Source organism: Rosa rugosa, chromosome 4 (assembly GCF_958449725.1).
Source record: "Rosa rugosa chromosome 4, drRosRugo1.1, whole genome shotgun sequence".
Classification (NCBI taxonomy): Eukaryota; Viridiplantae; Streptophyta; class Magnoliopsida; order Rosales; family Rosaceae; genus Rosa; species Rosa rugosa.
The window spans coordinates 52,363,282-52,390,089 of record NC_084823.1 but is presented as its reverse complement, the minus strand read 5'-3'; the positions used below and the strand labels follow the sequence as shown (position 1 = coordinate 52,390,089).

Sequence of the window (26,808 nt, the reverse complement as noted above, 5' to 3'; positions counted from 1 at the left end):
ATATAAGTTTCATCTGTCTCTATATTACGTTGATCGAACATTGGATCTATTGAAGATGGTTTTGATGTCAAGGAAAGGGAAGTTACAAAAAAAATTTAGTTGAAAAGTGTAATTGATATCCCATTTTGAAATGATGACAAGGAGTTAAACCCTAAGGCGCCGCTCTGACGCCCAAAACCCTAAACTCTATCCTTCTCCTCGTTTCACCTCTCCATGGCAACGATTGATGAGGTTGCAGCAAGCTTTGCATCGTCGCTGGCTCTGCTAGGTGACGATGTCGTGGATCTCTCCAAGATGCCGGGTGCGGATACCAGGCGTGAATCTCAGGCCTATCTCCTTGCAAGGCCTCTCACATCGAAGCCGTTTACGGCACCAGATCTGCAGCGCCACTTCAAGCGCATATGAGTTCTCAATGCTGCTTTCACTGTCCAAGAAAGGGCTCCGAAACTCTTTGTGATAGCGTTCGATCTGCGCAAGGATAGGAACAAGGTACTGAAGGGAGGTCCTTGGTATTTCCAGCGTGCTCCAGTTGTCATCCATGATTATGATGGCTTGAAATCCCCCACTGCAATCCAGATGGATGAGCTGTTCCTGTGGGTGAAGATTCGTAACATACCACCGGCCTTGGAGGTAAAGCATACCATCATGAATATTGCTTCGGTTGCTGGCAGGTTTCTGGAATGGGATGACAAGCTATTCAAGGCGTCTGGGGCTGTTCGGGTTCACGTGGCGCATCAGATCGCTAAACCTTTCTTCCTGACAAAAACTCTCAAACTAGCACCGGGAGTGATTGAGGAAATATCCTTTTTCTTTGAAAACCTTCTGGGCCGCTGTCATGATTGTGGTCTTATTGTTCATGAGCATGGGACTTGCCAACTTGCAGGAAAGAACGCGCACCAGAACTCTGATCCAAGGCCGGCAGTGAATCGAGTGGAACTGCCGAGTTCCTTCGCCGGTTTTGCGCAATGCAATTTCACTGGAGGTGCATTCCGCTTTCAGGGTGTCCAAACACCTATTCTCCCTCCTGTGGCTCGCAGTTTGTTCGGCTCTGGTCCCTCCACCAAACTGCGTAAACCTATGGTGCTTCGCCATACAAACCTGCAGACATCTGAGGCAGCGAACAAGCAACTCGCTTTAATACCTCCTACTGAACAATCTCCTCTGAAGCGAGGCAGACCTCGTTCTCCCTTTGCCTCTCCGAAGAAGATCAAGCTCATGCTTGACGAGCTTGTTGTTGGCAGTAAGGACGCACCGGCACCTGCAAAGAAGGTTAAACGTCTGGCCACAGCAATTCAATTTTCTGCTAAGTCACTGGGACTTGTGGAGAAGCCGAGAGGGATGCTAGTCCCTGCAGAAGGGATGATGCCTAAGGAACATGTGTCCACGGGCCAAACCACTCAGAAGAAAAGAGGAAGGCCTCTAGGGTCCAGAAACAAGAATCCTCCGAAGCCAAAGAAATCAGTCTCTGCTGACGATGTGCTTTCCTACTTCCACTCGGGAAAGACTGCTAGCCCTAGCTTGAAGGGCAAGGAAAAGATGTAGCCGTTTAGGATATGTTGCCTATTACTATGCTTGGTTCATAGTAAATAGGCTCACTAGAATAAGTGAGCATGACGTGTTTAATGAATGATCTAGCCTATGTATCACCGTGGTGTTTACATCACAACTTCTTGACTATCTGTACATGGTAGCGGAAGGATATGTAATGGTCATTCTGGCCTTACCGTATTAATGAAATCTATATGATTATTTGTCAAAAAAAGGAGTTAAAAACTCAAATAACTATAGTTTACAATGAGACATCATTAAGGGAATGTCGCACGAAATTTGTTCAATCAGGATTTAAGTAGTTAAGTCCTTTAAGCATGAATAAGCTTGAAAAAAGTTTCTTAAGGAAATAAGAAATTGACTTTGGATTTATGAGCTCTAGACCTCCAGTTACCCAAGATTTTTAAGTAGTAGTGGTGTTTGCCGAACGTTGTAGAGTAAGGCTCAAACTCTAGGAATACTAGGTAGGGTATTCAAGATTCTTCTCGGTTAGCGGCTTTCGTATATATATATATATATATAAGGCTCAAACTCTAGGAATACTAGGTAGGGTATTCAAGATTCTTCTCGGTTAGCGGCTTTCGTATATATATATATAAATGATGCATGTCAAATTGCATGTTTTGGTAGTGATTCATAGATATAATGTATGATAATCATTCTAAGCATCCGTATTATGAATAACGGTTGATGGCTTGAGAGCAAAGGGTGACTACTGACTTCCTTGGGTTCGATCCCCTTAACCTCCATCGGGTTAACTACATCAGTCATCCGAGTAATTCGGTTATTATGATGTGTTAATGCTGGTGATGTGGCAGTAGCCAAATCCCGTCAACGCTAGTCCTAACTCGGACCACTACTAAAAGGATTGTAGCGCTAGCATCACCTGTCAAGTGAAATACAAATGGCGTCAGAGGGGACACGCGGTTGGTGGTCTTCTCTACTCCGATGCCTAAGTCAGTCAATGTATTTATGTTGACAGAGTAATGTTAGGTAAATAATAAATGCGTAATGAATGAGGAGAGAATATTGGACCTTTTATAGATGAGGGAGAGACTGATCTCTTCCCTGTCTTCGATGTGGGACTGATATGTATTAGGCAGCAGCTTGTGATGCTTCAGCGAGGTGACCTTGGCACTGCGTGTGGCGGTGCGTCAGCGGTGATCTTGGTTTGAGTCTGAGCTCAGGTGACAGCCAGTCTGATGGTGTTCTTAGGGGTAACGCCCTTTATTGTGCCGTTGGCGGCAGTATGGACATGGTCCATTGTAGCTAATTATGCTTAGACAAATGCTTATGTCAGTACAAGTCCCCAGTCAAGGAGGGGTATCTTGGTTGGAGAATTGCCCAGTGGTTTGAAGCGTTACTTCCGCTAGTCTTGTCAAACATAATTAGCGTCAGTGCTTTGTCAATCATGGACTTATTCTGAACAAACGCTTTATGCCCTTTCGGGTGTGACCCTGCTAGGCCCCCCTAGGGAGTCCCCCACTCCCCGGCTAAGATAGGCCTTCGTTTGTCCTAATAACTGTTTGATGAGGGGAGCTGCATTAAGCAGTGGGCGTTAGGTAGCGAACCTAATCTTTGATACCCAAGCTTCGGGGGTCAACCGCTTGATCAGTGGCCGTCGTAGATGTTGTTGACTTGTCCGTTTACTCTTTCCCGGATGAGAAATGTTTGACTGCAATGTCATGTAACAGTTATTGTCATTATGAGGCGTTGCCTAACGGACAGGCGTGTGGTGAAAAGTTCCGGTAAAATGATTTTAACAGAGACTTAATAATTTGGATTTTTGAGTGTGATGTCTCGCTAGTGGAGTTGCGCTAAGCAGAGACGACCTCGTGAAAATTTTGATTGAGCAGTCTGGCTAGCGGAATTGTGCTTAGCGGAGACGAACCAGTGAAAACTGACTGAGAAGTCTGGCTAGCGGCCGGAGTTGTGCTAAGCAGAGACGACCTCGTGAAAATTTTGATTGAGCAGTCTAGCTAGCGGAATTACGCTTAGCGGAGACGAACTCGTGAAAATTTTGAAATTGAATGTGGGAATGGATAAGCGTTACCTCTGATAGCGTGGTGCCTCGTGTTCACTGCTGATTGGCTTGGCGTGTAGGTGCACGTCTCTTCATTACGCCAATCGTTTCGTCATAAATGCCCGTAATTATTGATTGTGTAATCGAGGCTAGGGGTTATCGTGGGTCAGGCTAGGGCCAGCCCTACCCTGAATTTTAGGGCTTAGGGTCGGGTCGGGCCGGGCCTAATCAAAGTCAACAAAATTTAGAGCCGGGTAGGGTCGGGCCGGGGCTTAAATATGCTAACCCTTACCGGCCCGAAAAGCCTGATTCGCTAGGGCCGAAAGGGCAGGGTAGGACCGGCCTTCCGAATAGGGCCAAATAGGGCCGAAAAGGACCTTATTTTGTATAACAAAAAAAAATACATTATTTTTTTTTTCCTCAAAATGTGGCTCAATGATTATATAGGTAATACAAGACTCATTGTTTTTTGTTGATCATATTTAATACATATATATATACACACACACACAAACACACACACACACATATATATAGACATTAACTTATAACATTTATTAATTTAGTTAAGGTGGTTATATTCAATTAATTATCTCTCTAAATCTATCAATATTAATTGTTGTGTAACAAGGAAAATAATAGTTAAAGAAAACAAAGCCTATGTAATAGAAAATAATAAAAATAATATATAAATTTCAGGGTCGGGCCGGGCTTGGCCCTTACGGGCTCAATTGGGTCGGGCCGTAGGGTAGGGCCTGGCTTCATTTGCATGACCCTTACCCTACCCTATTTGAGAAAGGGTAGGACCGGCCCGCCCTAATGTAAGGGCCGGGCGGGTTTAGGGCGGGCTTAGGATTGAAGGGCTAAATGATGAGGCCTAATCGAGGCGATGCCTCGGTTAACCCAGATGGTTATTGAGATAGTGGGGCACTTGTCACCATCTGGTGAATGACTCTTTGACGATTAACGGTCGAGATTTAGCTGATGTTGACATAAAAGAGGGGGAAACATAGGGGAGTCGCTACGTTGACTAATATTTCAAACTTTCACCATCATCTTCGACCGACTAATCAGTGGCCATCATAGACGTTGTTGACTAAACCCTAATTCAAGTGTGCCCCTGCTAGGCCCCCGAGGAGTCTCCCACTCCCCGGTTAAGATAGGCCTCCGTTTGGCCTAATAATTGTTTGATGAGGGGAGCTGCATTAAGAAGAGGGCGTTAGGTAGCGAACCTAATCTTTGATACCCAAGCGTCGAGGGTCAACCGCCTGATCAGTGTCCGTCGTAGACGTTGTTGACATGTCCATTTACTCTTTCCCTAATGAGAAATGCTTGACTGCAATGCCGTGTAGTGGTTATTGTCATTATGAGGAGTTGCCTAACTGACAGGCGTGTGGTGAGAAGTTCCAATAAAATGATTTTAACGGAGACTTAATAATTTGGATTTTTGAATGTGATGTCTCGTTAGCGGAGTTGCGCTAAGCGGAGACGACCCCGTGAAAATTTTGACTGAGCAGTTTGGCTAGCGGAATTATGCTTAGCCGAGACGAACTAGTGACAATTTTGATAGAGAAGTCTGGCTAGCGGAATTGCGCTTAGCGGAGACGAACTCGTGAAAATTTTAAAATTGAAGGTTGGAATGGATAAGCGTTACCTCTGATAGCGTGGTGTCTCATGTCCACTGCTGATTAGCTTGGAGTGTAGGTGCACGTTTCTTCATTACGCCCGTCGTTTCGTCATATATGCCGGTAATTATTGATTGTGTAATCGAGATGATGCCTCGTTCACCATCTGGTGAATGACTCGTCGATGCTTAACGGTCGAGATTTAGCTTATGTTGACATAAAAAAAGGGAAACACAGGGGAGTCTCTACGTTGACTAATATTTCAAACTTTCACCATCATTTTCGACCTTCCCCAAACCCTGCAACAGAGAGCTAGAACTCGAAGTGACTGGTTCGATCGAGTGAAGAAGAGATTGACAGAATTTACTCCTAGGATTGTGCAATATGCAGCCAGTTATTTCTTCGTGCATTCCAAGTTGGTGATTCTATTGTCCTTTCTTCGCCTTCAGTTGTGTGAGCCCCTGAAATTTTTTTTTTAATTTTCAAAGGTAAATTTCGCCAATAAGATTTTTCCGCAAGGTGATTCAAGTGAAGAAATTGACCTTGGAGATTAATTCGGTGTCGAGACTTCGATTTGGGCCTTATAATTTAAGTTTGGGCCAGAGTCCTTCGTTTTGGGCCTAGAAGGCTACTAAAGTTCATTGAAGCAAAAGATTGTCGAAGCAAATTTGAAAGGAAAACGAATTAACGAAATGTTACGAGCCCAAAACCGAAAGCAGTAAGCGAGGAGAGTTCCGTAATTTGTCGCAAGGGCAAAATGGGTATTTCACGAACATGGGTATAAATAGGAAAGTGAGAAATTAAACCCTAGCATCATTTTCTCTTCCCTCTCCTTTGCAGCCGCGTCCTCCCTTCTCTCTCTCTCTCTCCCCGACCTCTATCTCGTCCTCCCACTGCCAGCACCGGAAAACACCATCTCCGGCCATTATCTCGCAAAATCGCCACCACCCATCAACGCAGCACCAAAATGCGACCTAAACCCAAGAGAAATCGAAGCCACGCATCGACCCGACCTCTCTCTTCCGCTCTCCTTCTCTCTTCCATCACCGGGAAACCCAACTTCTGGTTACCACCTCACGTCACCGCCACCATCCTTCGAACCAGCTCCCAATTTCGATCAAAACCCAAAGGCAGCTACCCCAACCGACGCGGAAAATCAACCGTACACACCACCGCCGATGGCATCGAATCTGCATGCCTTCGTTCTCCAACCTCCAGTTCAAATCGAGCTAAACCACCTCCATAAATGGAATCAGCGCCTCACTACCCACCAATAGCCCGTAACCTAGACCTCCGATTTCGACCGGAGCCACCCAGCACCGCCGTGAGAGCCACCGACTTACCTTTTTCGTCCGGTAAGCTATATTTCGTCCTCTCCCTTTGGATAATGCCATGAGTCATTGTGAATCGAAAAGCCTAATTCACTGCTCTCTGATTTGGAATATGAGGTTTGTGGAATCTAGAAAATTGAAGCTTTGGAGAAGAAATGAGCTACTGGGTCAGTTTCGACTGAAGTCGAAATAAGGTAAGAATCTCGACCTGTGTTTGTGGAATATTGGTTGAGGGTTGTTCATTGATCGTGTATTGTCTGATAGGAATTCAGATGGTTAATGGATGTGGAATTCTGCGTTTTTGGAGTGTTGGAGGAGAGGAAGCTGCTGGGTTAATTTCAGTTGAAACTGGAAAAGGTAAGAACCATGTACAGGTTCTGGTTTTGGATGCCGAAATGGTTGGTTACTGATGATCTGGTATTTGTTAGGTGTTACACGATTGTTGATGGTAGATTGCAGCAATTGGAACTAGCCCTCAGTTTGGAGAAGAAGAATTGGTAAGGGTCTCTAGTTACCGAGTACTGTTGGTGTGGTGATGTTCAAATTGTTGTAACTGTGGCTTATCGATTGAAAGCATTGAGTTTGAATTGTTGTTGATTAAATGGTGGGAACCCGGTTAATTACTTGATTGATTAATGCGTCTTAAAGTTATCGATTACAATAAAGTATACTGTGGACAAGCATGAAATGGCTAGATGTGTAGAGAAGATTAGTGTTGTTAGTGAAAACGATGACGGAGTTTGAATTGCCATATTGTAAAATAAATGGTTGTTGTAAAAGAAAATGAGGAGCTTGAGTAATCATCAATGTTGATTGGGGTTCGGAAATGAAAATGGTGGATTTTGTTTGATTGAGTTAAATTAGGATATTGGATTAAAGTTCATGAAACAATTTACAAATGGAAGTACTCAAGTGGTACCATATCTCGGAATGAACATGGTAAGCTAAATCATTCGAGAATGGTAAATTATCCTTTGTTTTCTTAAAGTAAAATGCTAAACAAATAAAGGTCAAAGTGCCAAGTATAATGACCATATCCTAAATGATTCAAATGCTGCATCATTTGGATTATTTAGGAATGGATAATAGATTTTATCTACTAAAAGAAACTCTTTCAAGCATAAGTTCTAGATCGCTGTTTCGATCAAAAGATAATTCGTTGGACTTTAAGGAATTTAAATAAATGCTTTGGTTGCTCGGTTAGTTGAGTTTCAATGACATTAAGTTACTCATTAACTCAATTTTATTATAAAGGACTCGAGCGTGTGCACTTGGAATTAGACGAAGGATTGAAAGTCGGAAACGGATCCAAGTGTGGACGAGCACTCCAATTCCAGGTAGGGTGAGCTGTCCCTTCCTTGTTAGAGGTTTTTCTGTGTGTGGAATGCACTAGTAAAATAGTATGTTGCCTGTAAATACGTTTTTGGTTGTTCATTAGTTGATGCCTCGTGATATCTGTGTTTCCATAACTGATATTTACTGATTACGAAAACCGAGGCTAGACTTGTATGTTGAGATATTGTACCCATTGTATGTTTGTACTTGTGACCTGAAAGTGAATGGGACCTAGACGCGTAGATTCCTAGGGATCCCACGGTGTCGATAACCGTGAACCTCCGGAGGGGGCCGTGCTCCTATGTTTGTCGAGGAAGAGTGAGTACAGACAGTGAACCAGTCATAGGAGACTCAGGGCCAGGAAATGGACACTTTCACTACTTGTAGTCATAAGGACTACAGAGTAGTTGGCCGGTTCTCGAAGGATGACGAACCGGGTCGGTCACCGATTTGTTTGAGTTTAGTCGGCAGGTAAGTATCTCGGAGCTCCAAATTGTGTGAAGCATGTTGCATATGTTTTATAAAAGAGAATAAATGTTTGTGGTTGTCTCTCTTTAAAGTATTTTCGATAAACGTGCACAATATTATGTAGTAAATATTTTCGATTATTATTATTATTTTCAAACCTAGCATGGTTGGGTCGGTCCCTACTGGGCATGCGAGGACGAAAGCTCATCCCTACAATAGTGTGCAGGTTTTGAGCATGTGGTCGGGAAGCATACAGGGGAGGCACATGGCCCGGCTTGGCGCATTTCTCTTTAGCTTTATCAAAAGAAGGTTTTGGTCCTTTATCGGATTTTGAAGTAGCTTGTTTATTTACTTTTTATTTATTTCCTACTCGTTTACCAAAACTTCGAGAGGCCCGTAACCCTGGGGCGCGTCTCTCGCACTTGTAGTTACTTAGTGATTTGCCTTCCAAATTGGGCTCCGATTGTAAGCCCAAAACTCATAGTCCATTTCAAATTCCGCTTTTGAAAAATATGTTGTTCGGTTGCTAGAATGATTTGTCCAAGAAAGTGTTTTGTAAACCAACAATCTAAACCCAAAAGTCCTTGCGATTTCGGGTTGATGAGTTATCGGGATGTTATTCATGACATGTCGGTGTCTCATTGGCTCGGGGTCGTGGAGCTGTGGGACCCCCCTCTCGGGTCACCACAGTAAAGTGGTATCAGAGCCCTAGGTTCCGAAATACTTTTGAAATTGTTTTTGTAAAAACTAGCAACCCTTTTCAAATTTTTCAAGTGTTGAATTTGGTTGAGCAAAACACTCAGTTTTCTTGGGCATTTAAAAGTAAGTTGGCAAAAATATGTTTTTGACCCTTTTCTTTTATTTTACTCTTTTCGGATGGTACCCTATTGCCTTATTTCACTTGCAAATATTTTTCATTGAGGCTACTTCCGAGTCGTTCAAAGAATTTCCAATGGATTTAAAAAGTAGAGATACCTTTGAGATTCTTTGGAAAATTATTTAGTTTGTCCTTTTGTGGCGCATTAAAGTTTGGTTTAAATTTTAAATTGCCAATGCCGTCATGATGCCGCTCGACCACAATCGCTCCAGTGGTAGTAAGTACGAAAATTGGATTAAGTGTTGGGTAAATTATTAGGGGATTGAGCATTAAGGAGTTAACGAGGTTATATTGGGTGAGTTGATACTCGGAAAAGTAGGTTAGAGATGAAGTTGAAAGGAATATTTGTGTACCCCCATGCTAGTGTTATAGAGTAAATTTTATTGATGGATTAAAGTTGTTGTACTACATACATTGTTGCACGTATTGAAAAATATAGTGTTGTGTGGAGCAAAGTGAAAAATTGAGTAAAAAGTGAGATAATGACCCCTATATAGTCATTTGGATTAGTGGTGTTCATATTTTCACTCAATTTCTTGTTCTTCCTTCCGAGCGATGGCCCGACTGCAGCGGTTCCCCATCGATGCTCTACGGAAAGAAGCTGTGATTTTCGAGTAAGGTAGACACCACTCAAGTGTTTCCCAAGTGGTGGATTGATTAGGAAACTTGTAATGGCAACACAAACATGAAATTGAGTATTGCTTGAGTTTGGCATCTCCCCAATTCTGTTGCTAATTGGTGGAACGATATGAAGCTTTGTTGCTTTGGAAAATCTAATATTGTGTTGTTGTGTTGACAAAATTATTTTGTTGGGAAACACAAGAAATTGAGGAGAGACTAGTAGAGTCACATAAACTATTCTTGGGTTGCCATTGGTCCGCAGAGAGAGTTGAGAAATTGTGTTCCCTAATCAGAGAAATTGTTGGGAAAATAAATGATTGCGGTACCGGCAACGTACTTGGAAATGTTAGGATGCTTTGAGATCACAAGGCCACGCCTTTGTACTGGTATTAGTAGGATCACCAGCAACGTTTCTAAGAGTGGTCAAGAAAAGATCTGTAAAGGATTATAACTTTAGCAGCCAGTTTTCTTCATTTCAAGGAATCTTTGATTGCTTTGAAGTCAATAACGCCACGAATTTCAAAAAGTAGAAAAGTTGGTAGCACACTCTTGAAAGGCAACTTTGGTTACGTGGTTAGAATGAAGCTGAAATGGTGACGTCAAGGAGTAATTGAAAAGTTCAAAAATGTAGGTGGCAATTTACGCATTTATCTCACGCGTTCACTTTCGCCAGGGGGTTAGATTTCCGCCAGGGGGTTAGATTTTCGCTATTGCCCAATCTCCAAATACTTTTGTGCGAATTCGGGGTTGCGTTTGGGCAAGTATCCTGAAACATGTGGAAGACTTTGATGGCACTGAACTGCTTGTGGCAGTTGTCTGGGTGTGAGGGTCTAACGGCGACGGAAGTGCTCCACTTCTACGAGCTTGTGTATGTCAAGCGGGGTGGATGTGGTGGGATGGTGAATTTGACCCACAACGCTCAATCGCCCAAGTTTCTAGAAAACCCGCCAGATTCGATGTCGTACTGGCAGAACACAGTTTGCGTCACCACTTATGGTTGGGTGTATGACACAACAGTGAATAAGAAACTGGCAACCTTTAGGATTAAATCTGAATTTCAACCTGTGCAAGGTTGATGTTGTGCCTTATGCTTTCGATATTTTTATTTAATTTTTTTTTTCTATCGTGTGTTTGTTGACGTTGGCCTTGTGCTTTGCAGCAGGGTTGCAGTTTGCTTTGATGAACGAGGAGCACTGCTGCATAGTGTGTATGCTTAGCTGCGGGCGAAATCGTAATCTTCTTGTCGTTCGTCTGCTGACGGGTTGAGATCTCTTGGTAGAATTGAAATTGACCCGCTATCCCGGTATGTTTGTTACGTTGAAATTGAAATCAACGCTTTCAAAAAGCGATGGATAAGGCTAAGCTTAAGGATTACTTGCATGGGATGCTAGCCGAGGGTGTGAATGCGCGCAAGACGGTGGTGGATTAGCGAACCCGGTAGGTTACACCTACCGAGGAGGAAACCATCCTGGAGATGCCTCACCACTCGCATTTGGCGCCGGCGGAGGGCGGGACTGTGATTCGACCCGTTGTTCTCGCTACAGAAAGGGGAGCAACTGGCGGTACTCATTTTGGCGACTTTTCAGAGAAGGCCGCTAAAAGGGTGGTTGGCATACGCCGAGGAGGCCCTTCCCAGAGGGAGAAGACGGCAATGGCGGCTGAGAAACTCGGGGCTGGCGGTGGCTCCGTGATTCCACCTATCGTTCCTGACGTGCCGCTGGAAGGGGATGTAGTTCTAACTGCCATCGTAATTGACGATGGGTTGGAGAAGAGGCGGCGCCAGAATGATCGGCCAGAGGGTCCGGATCACGTAGAGGATATGCCACTTGCCTCTAGCCAGGAGAAGAGAGCAAGGAAGGATGTTCCGGAGGTAACCGTTGCTGTTAGCGGGGAGACTCAGTTTAGGCTGGACTCATTTACGGAGTATGCGCAGTTCCTGTCTGGGGACGAGCAGGAGTTTCTGTTTCACATTTGTGAACGTCTCCGGTTTGGCGACCTGGATGGGACTCTACGCCGAACCCAACTGCAGGAATCCCCTTTCTGCATTACCTTTGGGCATCTAGCGGCGGGCCTGAATGAGATGTTCATGGCGGCCTCAAAGCCGTCGCCCACTGAGCTTTGCCTGTAGAGAGAAGTTGATGATCTTCGTCGCGACCTGGCAAAAAATAAGAAACAACTTGAAGATGCTGATCGTCAGCTGGCGAAGGTGGAGGTGGACCTGATGGACATCAAGGGAAAGTTGGATGTGGCCGTTGCTCGTGACGTGGAGCACAACACTAAGGCCTCGGAGCTGAACCGGGAGACTGGCCGCTTGAAGGAACAACTGGCGGCGAAGGCCAAGCACATTGAGATTATGGAGCGCGAGACCAGCGCCAAAGGTAAGGAGATCAAGCGGTTGCAGGCTAAAGCTTCTCAACTGGCGGAAGCGGAGGGGAAAAAGGTTAGTGTTGCAGTGGTGGCCGCCTTCAAGGAGTCCCAGGAGTTCAAGGACTTGCCGGCAGAGGCAGGTGAGAAGGGTAGCGCGGAAAATTGCCACTGGCTGGAGTCCCAAGGTGTCATTAATTAGGTCAAGGCTTCCCAGTTGATGACATTGTTCGGTGTTCCTGAGGGTTCGCAAGAGGGCGGTGGGCTAAACTCAGATCCGCAGGGTCCCCACTCCGTCAGTAACGTGTCTGCGAAGCGTGTTGTTGATGAGCCACAACAGACGGCAATGGTGACCGCGTCAGAGGCCTTGTGACTCGAATTTGTTGCCGCCCACACTCGACCTGACCGAACTATGAATACGGCAAGTCCGACTATGCATGGTCAGCGGTCAGAGGATACCAATCAGTCGATGGTGCAGTCAGGGTCGGATGGTGATGGTGGTGCCGCCAAGAATTGAAGGAAGCTACCTCTGATTATCCTTTGCTGTTTTAACTGCTTGCTTATTTTTATAATTTCCTTTGCTGTAGTAGTGTAGGTGCCATTGGGCTTTATAAATTCCTTGGAACTATTTTACTTTTGGTTGGTTGGGGAGTCCCAGCCTGATTTAATGCTAAGTTGATTTCATTGAAACAAAACTTTTGAATTCTCTAAGTGTTGGACTGCCGCTAATAGTTACTTGATAGGATGTTAGTTATGACTAAACTGCTTAGAGCTTTTGTGTTGTCCCTTTGCCTTTCAATGAACCATTAAAGGAATTAAAATGGTTCTTATTGCACGATGTAGCGGATGCGGTTTGTTAGACTTTGCTGGCATTGCCAGTTGGCTATTTATACAAGTAAGAGCAATGGTTTGAATAATTCCTCGTTTCATTGATAACTGATTGATCAGCGTTACAAAAGGATGAGAATACCCGTGGGGTAACTTCTCTTAGCTAAATATTATGCAGAAATTTAGCTAAGTCAAGATGTTTGTGGGTTGGCGATGTGATCACTTATAGTAATACCAGAGATGCTCTGTATTCCAATGGTGGGAGGATGTGACGTTATCCTTGTTCTTTAAGAAGAAAGTGTTGGGGCTAACGACTTCTACTATGTGGTATGGGCCCTCCCAACTTTGGTGAAGAGCGGTTGGCGGAGGCATCACTTCCTTCATAACCCAGTCCCCTAGTAGGAGGTTTCTGGCCTTTATCCTGGCATTGTAGAAACGCGACACTCGTTACTTGTTTTGCAAATTGTGTAAGTGTGCCCTGTGGTGTTTCTCCTCGAGCAAGTCTTTGTCGAGGCGGATGCCGTCATCATTGGTCCTAGAGTAGTATCCTTCAACCCTAGCGGTTGGTTGTGTAACCTCGATTGGTAGGACTGCCTTCGTGCCAAACATCGTGCAAAACTGTGTTTCGCCGTTAGCGGATGTTGGGGTTGTTCTAATAGCCCATAGGACCTCTGGGAGCTTTTCAGCCCATAAGCCTTAGGCGTTGTCAAGCTTATTCTTGAGTAGTTTCTATACGATCTTGTTTGTCGCCTCGACCTGACCGTTGGTTTGGGGGTGCACCACAGATGCATAGCGCATCTTGGTGCCCAACTTGATGGTGAAGTTGATGACTTCCTTGTTGTTAAGTTGTGCCCCGTTTTCGGTGATAATGGTGTGGGGTACGCCGTAGCGGTAGTAAATGTTTTTTTCAGCGAAAATGAGTTACTTTGGCGGTTGTGATTGCCGTTAGTGGTTCATCCTCAATCTACTTCTTGTTGTAGTCGATGGCGACGGTGATGTACTTGAACTGGCTCTTAGCGGTTGGGAGCTTGCCAACTAGGTCAAGGCCCCAAGTTGAATGGATCCAAGGACTGATGATGATTGATAGGGGATTTGCTGGTGCATGGGGGAGGTCATCGTATTGTTGACATTTGTGGCATGACTTGGATATTTCCCTGGTGTGGTTGGCTAGCGTAGGCCAAAAGTATCCTTGGAACATAGTTCGATTTGCTAGCGATGTCGCCTCTGAAATCTGAATGGTTGTCGTATTCCCCTACGTGGATTTTTGATAACATCGCCCTACCTTCTTCTGGCATTAAACATCTGAGGTTTCGGTGAGAGAATCCTTGGCGGTATAGCTTGCCATTTTGGATGTTGTAGCTTGAGTCGCTTGAGTTGTCGAGCTTCGACCTTGTCTGTTGGTAATGTTCCTTTACGTTTGTACTCGAGTATCTCATCCATCCAACATGGATTAACCTCGATGTTGAATATTTTAGCTAGGGTTTTGGTGATGCTTGGTTTGTCAAGGTATTCCACCCTTGAGTACGCTGGGCTTTGATGAGGTTGGGCGGTTGCCAGCCTTGCTAGAGAATCAGCCTTAGCGTTCTTTTCTCTGGGGATCTATGTGATGGAGTGGAACTTGAACTTACCAAGGAGGGTTTTGACGTATCCCAAATATGCCATCAGCTGTTTGTCTCTAACTTCAAAAGTGTCATTAACTTGGTTGACGACAAGTTGGGAGTCGCTAAAGATGTTAACGCTATCAGCGCCGGAATCTATGGCGAGGAGTAGCCCAGCGATGAGTGCTTCGTACTCCGCCATATTGTTTGAAGCTTTGAAATTGAACCTAAGGCCGTATTCCACGTTGAGTCTTCCTAGTCCCGTTAGGATTACTCCGACGCCACAAGCCTTGACGCAAGCCGAGCCGTCAACGTGGAGGTTCCATTCTGACGGTTGGTAGGCGGTGGGACAATTTTGGTGGAGGTTGTGGGAGTGATCTCTGTTGGTATGGTGGAAGTAGACACTTCCTGGCGCTCAGTGAGTTCAGCGATGAAGTCCGCCACTGCTTGGCCCTTCATGGTCGTTCTTGGTTTGTACTCAATATCAAACTCACTCAGTTCAACTGCCCATTTGCTCAGGCGACCAGAGTGTTCAGGACTTTGCATGACTTGCCTTAGCGGTTGATTGGTCAGAACATGGATAGTGTGAACCTGAAAGTATGGCGGAGGCGCCTGGCGGCAATAATGAGCGCTAGGGCTAGCTGCTCGAAGGGTGTGTATCTTGTTTCAGCCCCAATCATGCCTATACCAGAATAGAAAATAGGGAGCTTCTCTTGTTCTTCCCTTCTTACAATAGCGCAGCTGACGGCTGATGTTCATGCCTCTAAGTATATGTACAATATTTCCCCTGGCACAGGTATGGATAGGAGTGGGATTGCCGCCAAGTATTCTTTTAAACCCTGAAATGTCGTTTCACAGTCTGGCGTCTAGTCCACCTTCCTGTGATGGGACCTCTTCATGACTTTGAAGAATGGTAAACACTTATCGGTGAGTTTTGAGATGAAGCAAGATAGCGCCGTTAGCTTTCCTTGAAGGCTCTGTACATCAACCTTCTCCTCTGGTGACTTCATGTTAAGAATGGCCTGCACTTTGTCAGGATTTGCCTCAATACCACGCTTACTGGCGATGTAGCCCAAAAATTTGCTGGCGGTGACGCCAAAGAAACATTTCACTGGGTTGAGGTGTATACCGTAAGCTAAGAGGATGGCGAATATAATGCGAAGGTTGGCCACATGCCCACCATCCTTAATGCTCTTGACAAGTATGTCATCCACATATACCTCTATGATCTTGCCGAGGTGCTCCGCGAACATGGCGTTCATTAGGCGTTGATATGTGGCAGTATAAGCCTTTGTCAGTTGTGAAGGTGGTGCATTCTTGGTCGCCTGGGTGCATCTTTATTTGGTTGTAGCTGGAGAAATCATCCATCATGTTAAGCAATTCGTGTCCTGCCATTGCGTCTACCAGCTGATCGATACGTGGTAGCGGGAAACTGTCTTTAGGGCATGCCTTATTCAGACCCTTGAAGTCAACACACATTCACCACTTGCCGTTGGGCTTTCTTACCATTACCACGTTAGAGATTCACTGTGGATAGTTGACTTGGCGGTTGAAGCCTATGCCCTGTAGCTTGGTCACCTTTTCCATAATTGCACGATACTTCTCCTCGTCAAAGGCTCTCCTTTTTTGTTTGACGGGGTAGAAGGATGGTTTGATATTTAGCTTGTGCGTGATGATATCGGGGGAGATGCCATGCATGTTCACGTAAGACCAGGCGAAGACAGCCACGTTCTCTCGTAAGAATTGCCTAAGCTCCGCCACTATCTCGGGGGAGAGTTATGCTCCAACGCGCACTGATCTCTCTGGATGCTTGTTAGAGATACTGACGACCCGTAAGGATGTCTCTAGATTGACGGGCTCCATCTTGACATATTTCTTTTCGTCATCTCTGGGATCATCGATTTTGTCTGTTAGTGATGGTTGACTTCTTACCGTTAGAATCTCGTGGCGGCGCATCGAGTGTGTCACAGTTGTTGAGTAACATTCTCGTGCAACTTGTTGGCTTCCTCTCACACAACTGGTGCCGCTAGGTGTAGGGAATTTCATGAGTAACAAGTACCCGATGATGATGCATTGTAACTTGTTAAGGACTGGGCCCCCAATGATAGCATTGTAGGAAGTGAAACAGTCTACAATGATAAATGCAGCATGTATTTCAGCTGTACAGGGGCTAGTTTCAATTGACAGGCGCATGTAATCAGAACCCAGCTGCTATGTGACATCACCAGAGAAACTAAGTAAAGGTTCATGAGCCTATAGGAGTTTTCTGTTGCGCTCAAGTTGGTTGTAGCAGCCGTTGAAAATGACATTAACGGCAGATCCGCTATCCACTAGCACTCTTCCTACTGACCATTTGTCAAGTATTGAGTCAATTAAGAATGGGTCGTCATGGGGGAGGTGGACACCTCGCTCTTCTTCCTCGCAGAAGGTGATTGGCTCCCAGCCAGATTTTGGTGTCTTGGCAGATCTCTCGTAACGGATATTGAAGATTTCTTTTGGGTGGTTGGCGCGAGCATATCGCTTTCTTACCCTATGTGACATATTACTAATGGGGGCGCCGCCATCGATTATGTTGATGCGCCGTATTGGCTCAATGTTGGCGACCACTAGTGCTGGTTGGCGGACTTTGAACTGTTCCAACTTGCATTCACGATAGAGTGCTTCTATTGCCGTCTTCAGGGCGTTGCAGTTGTTAGTGTTATGACCACTATCCTCGTGGTACTTGCACCACTTGTCGGTGTTTCTTGGTTTTCCTACTTTGGGGAACTTTCTTGGCAGTGGCAGAGGGATTTGGTCTTTACACTGGTAGTATATTTCCTCATAAGAGGCCATGAAGACTGTGAATATTGCATACCACTGGGAGGATGCCCTGTGCTTGTTGTTGCGGTTGTCATTATGAAAGGAACAATTACCTTTGTTGTGGTACTGCTGATCCTTCTAACATTTTTCTTGGTAGTTACCCTGCTGCCATTCTCTTTTCTTGTCATTTGAGTGTGTAGCGGTGGCGGTGGTATTGTTGGTGGTTCCCTGCTGAGAGGAAGAAGGCTAAGTTGCCTTGATGGGGGTTTGTGGTGGTGGCGGCGTGGTGCCATATGTATTGTATTATGACTGTGCGTGGAGAACTGCCTCAACCCATGACATGGTCATATGCGGCGTTTGGGCAGTTGTAATTGAGATGATAAAGGAATGGTCCCTTTACAAGCCCTTGCTTAAAAGCTTCCAGTGTTATTGTCTTGTCAAGATCGCGGTATCGAGAAGCAGAGGCCCTCCACCTTGTGACGAATGTTTTTAATGATTCTTCAGCGCCCTGTTTGACGCTGAACAATTGGCTTGTACTGTTATATCCCTCTGCCATGAGGATGAACCGCGACAAGAAAGCGTTTGATAGTACGGAGAATGAATCAATGGATCTTAGTGGGCACTCGAAGAACCAGCTCACGGCCTCGCTATCCAATGTCTCGCTGAACAGGTGACACAGAGTAGCGTCGTCAAACCCTTTGTTATTGGTTACCTTCTTGAACGTGTCCATGTGGAAGAATGGGTCCATCAGGCAGCTATGCTGAGCTATCTTTGGTGTCTTTGCATATATTGGCCTGACGGCTTGCAGGATTCTGATTGTGAACGGGCCTGGTCGTGTTGCGAATAGTGGATTTGGAATTGGTGTTGGGGCGCCTGCCTCTGCCCTGAGTAATCTTTCTTCCAACGGTTGCACCTTTTGCAAGATCAGGGTAGTAGCGTTGGCGGTAGGCCTTGCTTGAGAGTTATGTGGGATTTGGGATTGGTGTTGCCTGAGGCTGGCGAAATTCCCACCGTTCTTGCTCGACCTACGTTGAGATTGGCACGCGATTGTGACTCTGCCTCCTGCTCCAGTATTGGTTGTGGCAGAGGACATGGGCCCAATCTCACTAGCTCGGGTGGATTTAGGGGGACGCCCATCTATATTATTGGCGTTGATCTTACCCTTATTCTGGGTGTTGATCTTACCCTTTTTCTGGCGTTTAAGCTGAGCCTTGAGCTTTGCGAATGTCTGCTTTATGCTGGGTTAGCATTCACCTCCAGCGCCTTCTTTAGGTCGTCAAATTTAGATAGTAATGTGGCCACTTGTTTCTGAGCTTCTGCCTTTTTCCTTCGATCTTGCTCTCATTCCCTATTTGCCTTTTGAAGATCCACTAATGCCAATTCTAGCTTGGCGGCAAGGTCTTATCCTAGCGGCTGGAGACTACTACCAGGTTGATTTTTCACCGCTGATTGAATGTGTGGGATTAAAGGAGTATCTTGGGGCTCAACGCCGGTGTTAGCCAGAGTGTTGAATAGTACGACAACAGTGGGGTTGGTCGGTTGGGGGTTGACAGATTGATCCACCTGATCATCGACGTTCTCCCCGTTACCGTTAGTCATGATAGATTATGGAGGAATGGCATTTTGCTCAAGCGTTCCCACAGACAGCGCCAATGTTAATGTTGGTGATCTGGCGGTAGCCAAATCCTGTTAACGCTTATCCTAGCTCGGACCGCTACTGAAAGGATTGTAGTGCTAGCATCACCTGTCAAGTGAAATACAAAGAGCGTCAGAGGGGAGACCGCGGTTGGCGATCTTCTCTACTCCGATGCCTAAGTCAGTCAATGTATTTATGTTGACAGAGTAACGTTAGGTAAGTAATAAATGCGTAATGAATGAGGAGAGAGGAGTTGACCTTTTTATAGATGAGGGAGAGACTGATCTCTTCCCTGTCTTCAATGTGGGACTGATATGTATCAGGCAGCAACTTATGATGCTTCAATGATGTAACCTTGGCGCAGCGCGTGACGGCGTGTCAGCGGTGATCTTGGCCTGAACCTAAGCTCAAGTGGCAGCCCGTCTGATGGTGTTCCCGGGCGTAACTCCCTTGACGGTGCTGGTGCCGCTGGCGGCAGTATGGACATGGTCCATTGTAGCTAATTATGCTTAGGCAAATGCTTGTGTAAGTACATGATGAGCTCGGTAAGTGCGTGTAGTTGGTGTGGACGCTCTCGCTACACTTACTTAGTTATTACTTTATTTGAGATAAGGCCGTCTAGTTAGTCCACAAGACTGGTCATCAAGTATTGTTGGTATGTATACCTCTCAGGCACAAATACCGGAAGCACAAGTCTCGTATAACCACAAGGGAGTAACATCTCTAAACAAGGTTCCCGACACCCACCCCTGGGACAGTATCGGGAACCCAAATGTCCCACATTGGAAGCAAGGGAACTATATCTCCCCAACCCTCTACAAATGGGTCATCTCCAACATCCTAAAGAGGTAACTGTTTACTATCGCTTTCCATTATCTTTATCTTATAACGATACTGACTTAGGCATCGGAGCGTTGAAGACCGGCACACCCGGTCTTCCCTCTGACCTTTGTTGGTTTTACAAATAAACGAGACCGATAGTGATAGTGACAAGGCTTTCCGTGATTCTGCTGGACTAGACCACCCATCTATTCAACAGAGACAGGTATTACTTTGAGCTCGTATTCATTTGAGTCTCATGCATTGGTTTTAGCCACAAGAAAATATGTATTTGACGTTTTTTAAATGTTGATCGTTTTCATGTATTGGCCGGTAAAGTAAACTAGCCAGTTTACAAACGAGGATGAAGGCTCACCTCTACAACAACTTTGGATGCAACTACTATGCCCAAGAACGGGGACGATCGAGCTGGGTATGCATAAATGATCGAATAGTCAAGGAGTCTTTGAAATTTTGTTATCATAAGTAAGCTTTCCATTTCCGTATCATAACTTTCAATACTTTTCGTTGTTTGATTGGAAACCTTGTTCAAAGTTATTCATCTCCCAATTATCTTATTCTATATTCTATGATCATTACTCATACCGCCAATGAGCCATGTTTTAGTTAATCATGAAAATGTCATTTTGTGAGTTGTACTTCGACGCTAGTTTTGACTCGTGGTTTATAGCTCAACTTCAAAGAAAGTTACATTGATTTTTTTTTTAATGTTTTACACCTCAAAAATTTTTACGTTTTCAACTTTAGATATGAGTTTCAAATTTTAGAACACTACAGTTATTTTAAATAAAATGCCTTACGGTTCTTTATGACATAAGTTGGACTAATCGGCTTAGATTTTAAAGGCTTGCATCATTGTGATGTGCTTAAGTTAATGAGGTGCACTTTGGAGCGTTACAAACTCGAACATTTCTTTCAATTTCACTTTGAATCAAATTTCTGATTCCGTACATCTGTACTCAGTTCAATAACAATAAACTCATTAGAGAGAAGTCACAATTCGATTTGATCAGAACGATAAGACATTTCTATATGGGTCAGTGTCCCATTATAGACAAGAGGCATATTCATTTGTAAAATAGGATCCAAGAGAGATATCTTACCAAATCTTGTCACATATATCATAAGCTTGAATGCAATAAGGTTTGTACTAATCCCCCAACAAATCAACATCGCTAGGCTGTTGCAATCACCCGAGTTGCCCACGAGCACAGGCACCAAACAACAAAATAATATCAAACTCGACCCTAAAATTAATTGAGAAAAGGACCTTACCTGAAACTAATGGCATCACAATAGAGATTTGATTAGGACTTGACCAAACACCTCTAAAACATGTAGACAATAAGATCACTGTGTATGTATTTGTTTGATTGTAATCACTAGTACTTTTCAAAGTGTTTCTCATCGTTCATCATCGTCTGTGTCTTTCAATCCATGCCACCTTCTCTCAACTTGTTGCTTATGACTAGTGATTATCGTACTTCATTATTGAAATGGCTCGGAGTGCGCACCCTGATCGGAAAGGAATAAATCTTAGAGTAATGTTAAATCCATCATATAAACATGATGATCACATCTTTTATGAAACCATGGGCGCATGACGTAATCATGAAGTGCATTTGCCTCTGAACAATTACAGAAGGGAAATTTGCATTCCAAATACAGTGTACCTGATTCTCCTGCATATTGCATGAGCTAGTTCATGTGTCGTCTTATAACTCTTATTGCAGCAAGGGGCACAAAAGAACATGAAACATATGCAAATTGTCTTAAAAGTTGCTCGAATCGATCCAACAGGTGCACATCTACAGCCAGGTTCTCCTCATCTTGGATCGATTTCCCCACAACTTATGATAAAAATCCAACTCCAATGCATGCACGTTGTAGCTTAATCGAGATTGCAAGAATTTCGACATCCCTATGCTACTGTCAACAATTTTAGGTTGATTATTACATGTAGGTAATTATGTACAAACTCATCATCTTATAAGAATATATATATATATATATATATATATATATATATATATATATATATAAATTTTTGCGAAATTCTCGAAATAAGTGCGATCATACAAATACTAATGCAAAAGAAAGTAACGTTAATTTGTTCGGAAAATAGCACTAAAATTCAGTTACTTCATACATAAGCATCTATCACAAAGCCAACATATATTACCTTTTTTGATTACAAATATATATTGGTTCCATGTTGTTCCCGTACGTAGACTAAGGCTTAAGTATCACAATACACGCAGTCACATAGACCGATGTGATTATCCATGATCAAAGCTTAAAAGTCTAAGAGATCGAGAGGCTTAAGATTTCACATCTCAGAAAAGACTTAAAAAAAGTAAAACCCATAAATATATATAAAATACTTTTCTGCTACTTTTCTTTTTCTTTGCGGTGAGGAGAGGAAAAGACTACGCGGTCTTTTCATTGCTTATCTGCGCCTCGGATGCACCTCAACAGTGAGAGGGTTTGCCATCTCGCATGAAAGCTTGAGCACTTCAGAGAGGTCGACCGGGTCAGCCCGCTTCCACTCAAACTCATGCAAAAGCGACCCGACCCAGAAGCTCACCGTAGCCAACCCTAACGACTTTCCGGGACAGCTCCTCCTGCCGGACCCGAATGGCGCGAGTCTTAGGTCAGACCCCAACACAGAGAAGCCCACGTCAGCATCCTTGGATGACACAAACCTCTCTGGCTTGAACTCGAGTGGGTCCCGCCACACCTGTGGGCACCTCGTGATGGCCCACATGTTCACCATCGCTGTGGTTCCCGCAGGCACGTGATAACCATCAACCACAGTGTCTGTGATTGCCAAGCGGGCCCAGGACAGAAGTGGGCCTGGTGGGTGGAGCCTTAGCACTTCTTTGATCACTGCCGGCAGGTATACCATTGAGTGAATGTCCGTTTCCGTCAACGGACGTGATTTTCCGACTATCCGGTCCAGCTCGGCGTGAACTTTTGATTGGATATCAGGATGGAGCACCATTCTCGCAAGGATCCACTCTATCAGAACCGCCACAGTATCCGTTCCTCTGAATATCATCTCCTATAATTTGGCCATGCAACAGCATATACAAAATCAATAAAGCAAAAAATAATATATGCGTAGCTAGCTTATAACTATTACGTTATTTTGGACATAAGTAGTACGTACATAATCAACACAAAAACAATTCGTAAGCAAATATTGTTGCACTGTTTTAGACATGAAGTACGTAATTAATAATAAAGCAATTCGTAAGTAAATTGTGATCGCAAAAGTTGAAAGGTAAATTTTATGAATGCTTACCCAAAGTACTGCTATCATGTCGTGGTCAGACAACTTATCGGGTCCATGAAGAGAAAGAAGAACGTCGACAAAGTCACTATGGTTTTTCCGGCCAGTTTGGGATCGATGTTCTTTGATAATACGGCTAACAAAGCCGTTGACTCTCGGAACGAGTTTGGAGCATCTGTACCGGATGCTCTGGAGGTCTAAACCGGCCAGCCAGGGAAGGTGATCGGACCAGTTAAGCTTTCCCAGCAGATCATAACCTTCTTCAACAAGCTGACTCAGCTCCTCGGTTTCCGTATTCAACTCCCCTAGTTCGTACTTACGTCCAAACACAGAGCACATCATGTTGTTTAAAGAAGCTCTCCTCAGTACATCGCGGACGCAGAACTTGCGAGCGTTAAAGCCACGTGCGGCCACGATGGACAGCATTTCGGCGGCGAGTTGGAACCGTTGGGGCTCGGAAGCGCAGATTTGTTTAGGGCAGAAGAGATGGGTAGCGGCGATTCGTCGAAGGGTAGTCCAGTAAACCCCGAAAGGGGCGAATCCAATAGCTCTGTTAAACATAAGACTGTAAGCCGACTCTTTGATCGGACGGTCCGCGAAAACCGAGCTGTGGAGGATTTCCTTGGCGACGTCAGGGTTGCATGTGATGATGACACGCGTGTCACCGAGGCTAAAAGCCATGAGCCGCCGTGCGCCGAACCGATCAGCCGCTTTAGTGAGGTTGCGGTGAGCTAGATTAGCCATGAGGCTCATGCTGCCCAGGACCGGAAACCCTTTTGGTCCGGGAATGAGCGTTTTTGTCATTTGGTGATCTCTTTTCTTCCAGTGGTGTTTTCCCCATGCTGGGCCTCCAGGAAATGCCCAGAAGAGAAAGGACATGGTTAGCCAAGCCATGCACATGAAGAGGAGGGCTAGAAGTGTGTTTATGGAAGACAGGGATTTCCATTTGGAGAAGACGGCGAAAACCCAGAAGCTCTCTAGCTGTGTTTCCATGGCGTTTAGGCCTGAAATGCAAACAGGTTTTGAGTGGATGGGGTGTAACAGGGAGTGAGCTAATTGAGTGTCGTTTCCTTTTTTGGGTTGAACTATGAAGTGGGAAGTTGGTTTATATAGGCGGGGGATAATAATAGAAAACTGAACCGTTATTTTGGAGCCTCAAAAACGGAAAATGTATAGCAGTTCTAAACTTTTAATTTGCGCCGTCATGATTACTATAACCGACAAGTAAAAGGATCACTCATAAATCATCGCTTAATCATCCTTTTATTGTGTTTCACGGAAATTAAGGTCATTAGATCCGTTTGGAAGCCCTTGTTAGTTGAAACGATCCGTTCTTAATTTAACCAATAATATGAGGACCACACATGACAATTCATAAAAATTACAGAAAATAAGGACCTGTTAGATAAGTACAGAGAAGTATAGACGCTTCAAGTATTGCTAAAAGAAAGTGATATCTTGCTAGCATGGATCTTCTACTCTTAATTTTAATAAAAAAATTTATTTATTGATAGTATGATATCTTTTTTTTTTTTGATCAAGATATCATATCTTGAGATTACAATTATCGAAGTGTGTTTATATATATATATATATATATATATATATATATATATATATTTAAATTGAAATACATTTCATGTGTTACTCTTTTTGGATTGAAGTATGTACGTAGTACGTAAAAACCTACACTATTACTTGAATGAGAAGTGATTACAGTTGGTCAAAACATTTCGTTGACTTCAATAAACAGACATACGAATATAAATACCACTGTAGAACGAGATCAACTCAATTCGGGTAACCCTCGTTCCAATAATCTTGAATTCAAAAGATCAGAAATTCAACTGGAACAATTATTGATTTTCCGTTTAAAAACAACTTGTTTGATAATTGAAGATTATGATTTTGTGGCTTTTTTACAATTTAATCATAATTCCATATACATTTGTAATTTCATCTCCGAAAAAGTGTGTGAATGTGGTTCAACCGTACTACAAATTGTTGCACCATTTGGTCATCTTTCTGCCATCTACTTATTGCACCATTGTTTGGCTAAAATTGTTTCACCTCCGTCTTTCTCTGCTCAAGTAAATCAAGCTGAACTCAGATTACCACATACATACAGGCAACCAGAATACACCAAAAAAAGAAGGGAAAAAGTACAGGCAAAATCGGGAAAAAATCTTAGGAAACTGAACCCTGCTGTCTGATTTATACACGTGTCCGACAAATGGTCTGAAGCTGATGAGATCGTGCCTATCGTGCATGTCGTGGGAACTCCCAGAACTCGCATGAAGTTTTGGCACCACCTCTGACTTTAGGGTAGGGCATGGTAGGGCATGCATGAGATGAGGCCCCCATGGATAATGGAGTTGGAGCCCCCATGGCTCTCTGTGATGAAATGTAAGTGCCTGGCTTACCACGTGTGACATGCAGTGTCCCTAAAACTAAGAACCGACGGACCTTGTTTTTCCCGCGCACCAAAGCCCTAGCTGAAACATCCACGCGTCTTCGATACTCAGGGGGCTTGGTAGTGGCAAAGGAAGGCGACGTATCATAAACCCTAATCGACCTTTCCCATTCCACACAGGCAAGGGCATGGGCAAAACGGTCATATCGTAATCATGGTATAGTCCAATTCAAGGTGGACCGTCGGTCCCAGGTGGTCGAGTCTTGGTGATTTGGTAATCTTACTATTAAGGCAAGAGGGGCAGACAAGATCTAGTCTGAAAGAGTCAATACGTTCCTTCCCAGCTCTTTCTTAATAGTTTTTTTTATCATACTGATCGACATATTAGCTAAAAATTGCTGACGGGAAGATGTGAAATTACTGTTGTCATATATATTCTGACGGATTTGGAAGACAGACAGACCTTATCAAAAGAAATCTGGACGACCACCCATATGAAAAGGTGGGAAGACAGTGAATTGACCATACTGATCTATTTTCTGTTCATAGAGATTTGACTTTGAAGAATGGTAAGAGCAAGTCCACCCGTAGTTAAGAAATGTCAAGGTCAAAAAGTAAAGGCGTCGACAGTCAAGTAACTGTTCACTGCCACTGGACATGGGTTTCCACCCGTTATTTTTCTTGACCAGTCAAGACTGTTCATTAACTGTTCATCGATTTTTTCTTACATAAATGAAAAACTAGGAATAAGTAAAATACAACGTTATTTAGTAGTTGTACCAGAAATTCGGTTTCTAATCGATTTTTGTTTTCGAAACAAACGTTATTTAGGGGGTCGTGAAAATTGACTTTTTATACGTTCAGAATTTGGGAAAACTTCCTTCACGAAAGTTGTAGAGCTCATCGATACGATCTCGTGCATATACGGAAAGCAATATTCGGAGTTCGTATGAATTTATTATGAATTTTTGAAATTTAGAAATTTTCTATAAATAGCAAAAAAAAAAAATTCCTGTTTCAAAGGACGAAATTTTTTCTTTTTTTCATAGGAGAGGATCCTCTCCTAATCTCCTTATCAACCTAACCTACCTAAGCTTTTCACTAGAGTTAGACACATGGCTAAAACAGCATCCAAGGGTCCAAATCTCCTTGAGTTTCTAATTTTACAATAATACCTTTTCCAGATGTTTGTCATATTCTACCTCTT

General features: G+C 43.9%; 1 protein-coding gene and 1 long non-coding RNA gene across 2 annotated transcripts; one reads left to right on the top strand and one right to left on the bottom strand.

Annotated features, from left to right (window-relative positions):
* The first annotated feature begins 6,054 nt into the window (after positions 1 to 6,054).
* On the top strand, positions 6,055 to 7,865 carry LOC133742114 (uncharacterized). The gene is made up of 4 exons (XR_009862363.1): positions 6,055 to 6,721; positions 6,792 to 6,884; positions 6,956 to 7,024; positions 7,782 to 7,865. It is a non-coding gene; the product is annotated as an uncharacterized LOC133742114 (long non-coding RNA).
* A 14,186-nt stretch (positions 7,866 to 22,051) lies between these two features.
* LOC133706687 (cytochrome P450 78A9-like) lies at positions 22,052 to 24,313 on the bottom strand. The gene is made up of 2 exons (XM_062132231.1): positions 23,201 to 24,313; positions 22,052 to 22,957 (listed from the first exon to the last, which is right to left on the bottom strand). The coding sequence occupies exons 1-2, from the start codon at positions 24,179 to 24,181 to the stop codon at positions 22,343 to 22,345; spliced, it is 1,596 nt and encodes a 531-aa protein (XP_061988215.1). The 5' UTR covers positions 24,182 to 24,313; the 3' UTR covers positions 22,052 to 22,342.
* Between the last annotated feature and the right edge of the window lie 2,495 nt (positions 24,314 to 26,808).

Coding starts and splice junctions, on each gene's coding strand:
- LOC133706687 (XM_062132231.1), bottom strand. CDS start 24,181: ATGGAAACACAGCTAGAGAGCTTCTGGGTTTTCGCCGTCTTCTCCAAA. Junction 22,958..23,200: donor ACATGATAGCAGTACTTTGG/GTAAGCATTCAT, acceptor GCCAAATTATAG/GAGATGATATTCAGAGGAAC.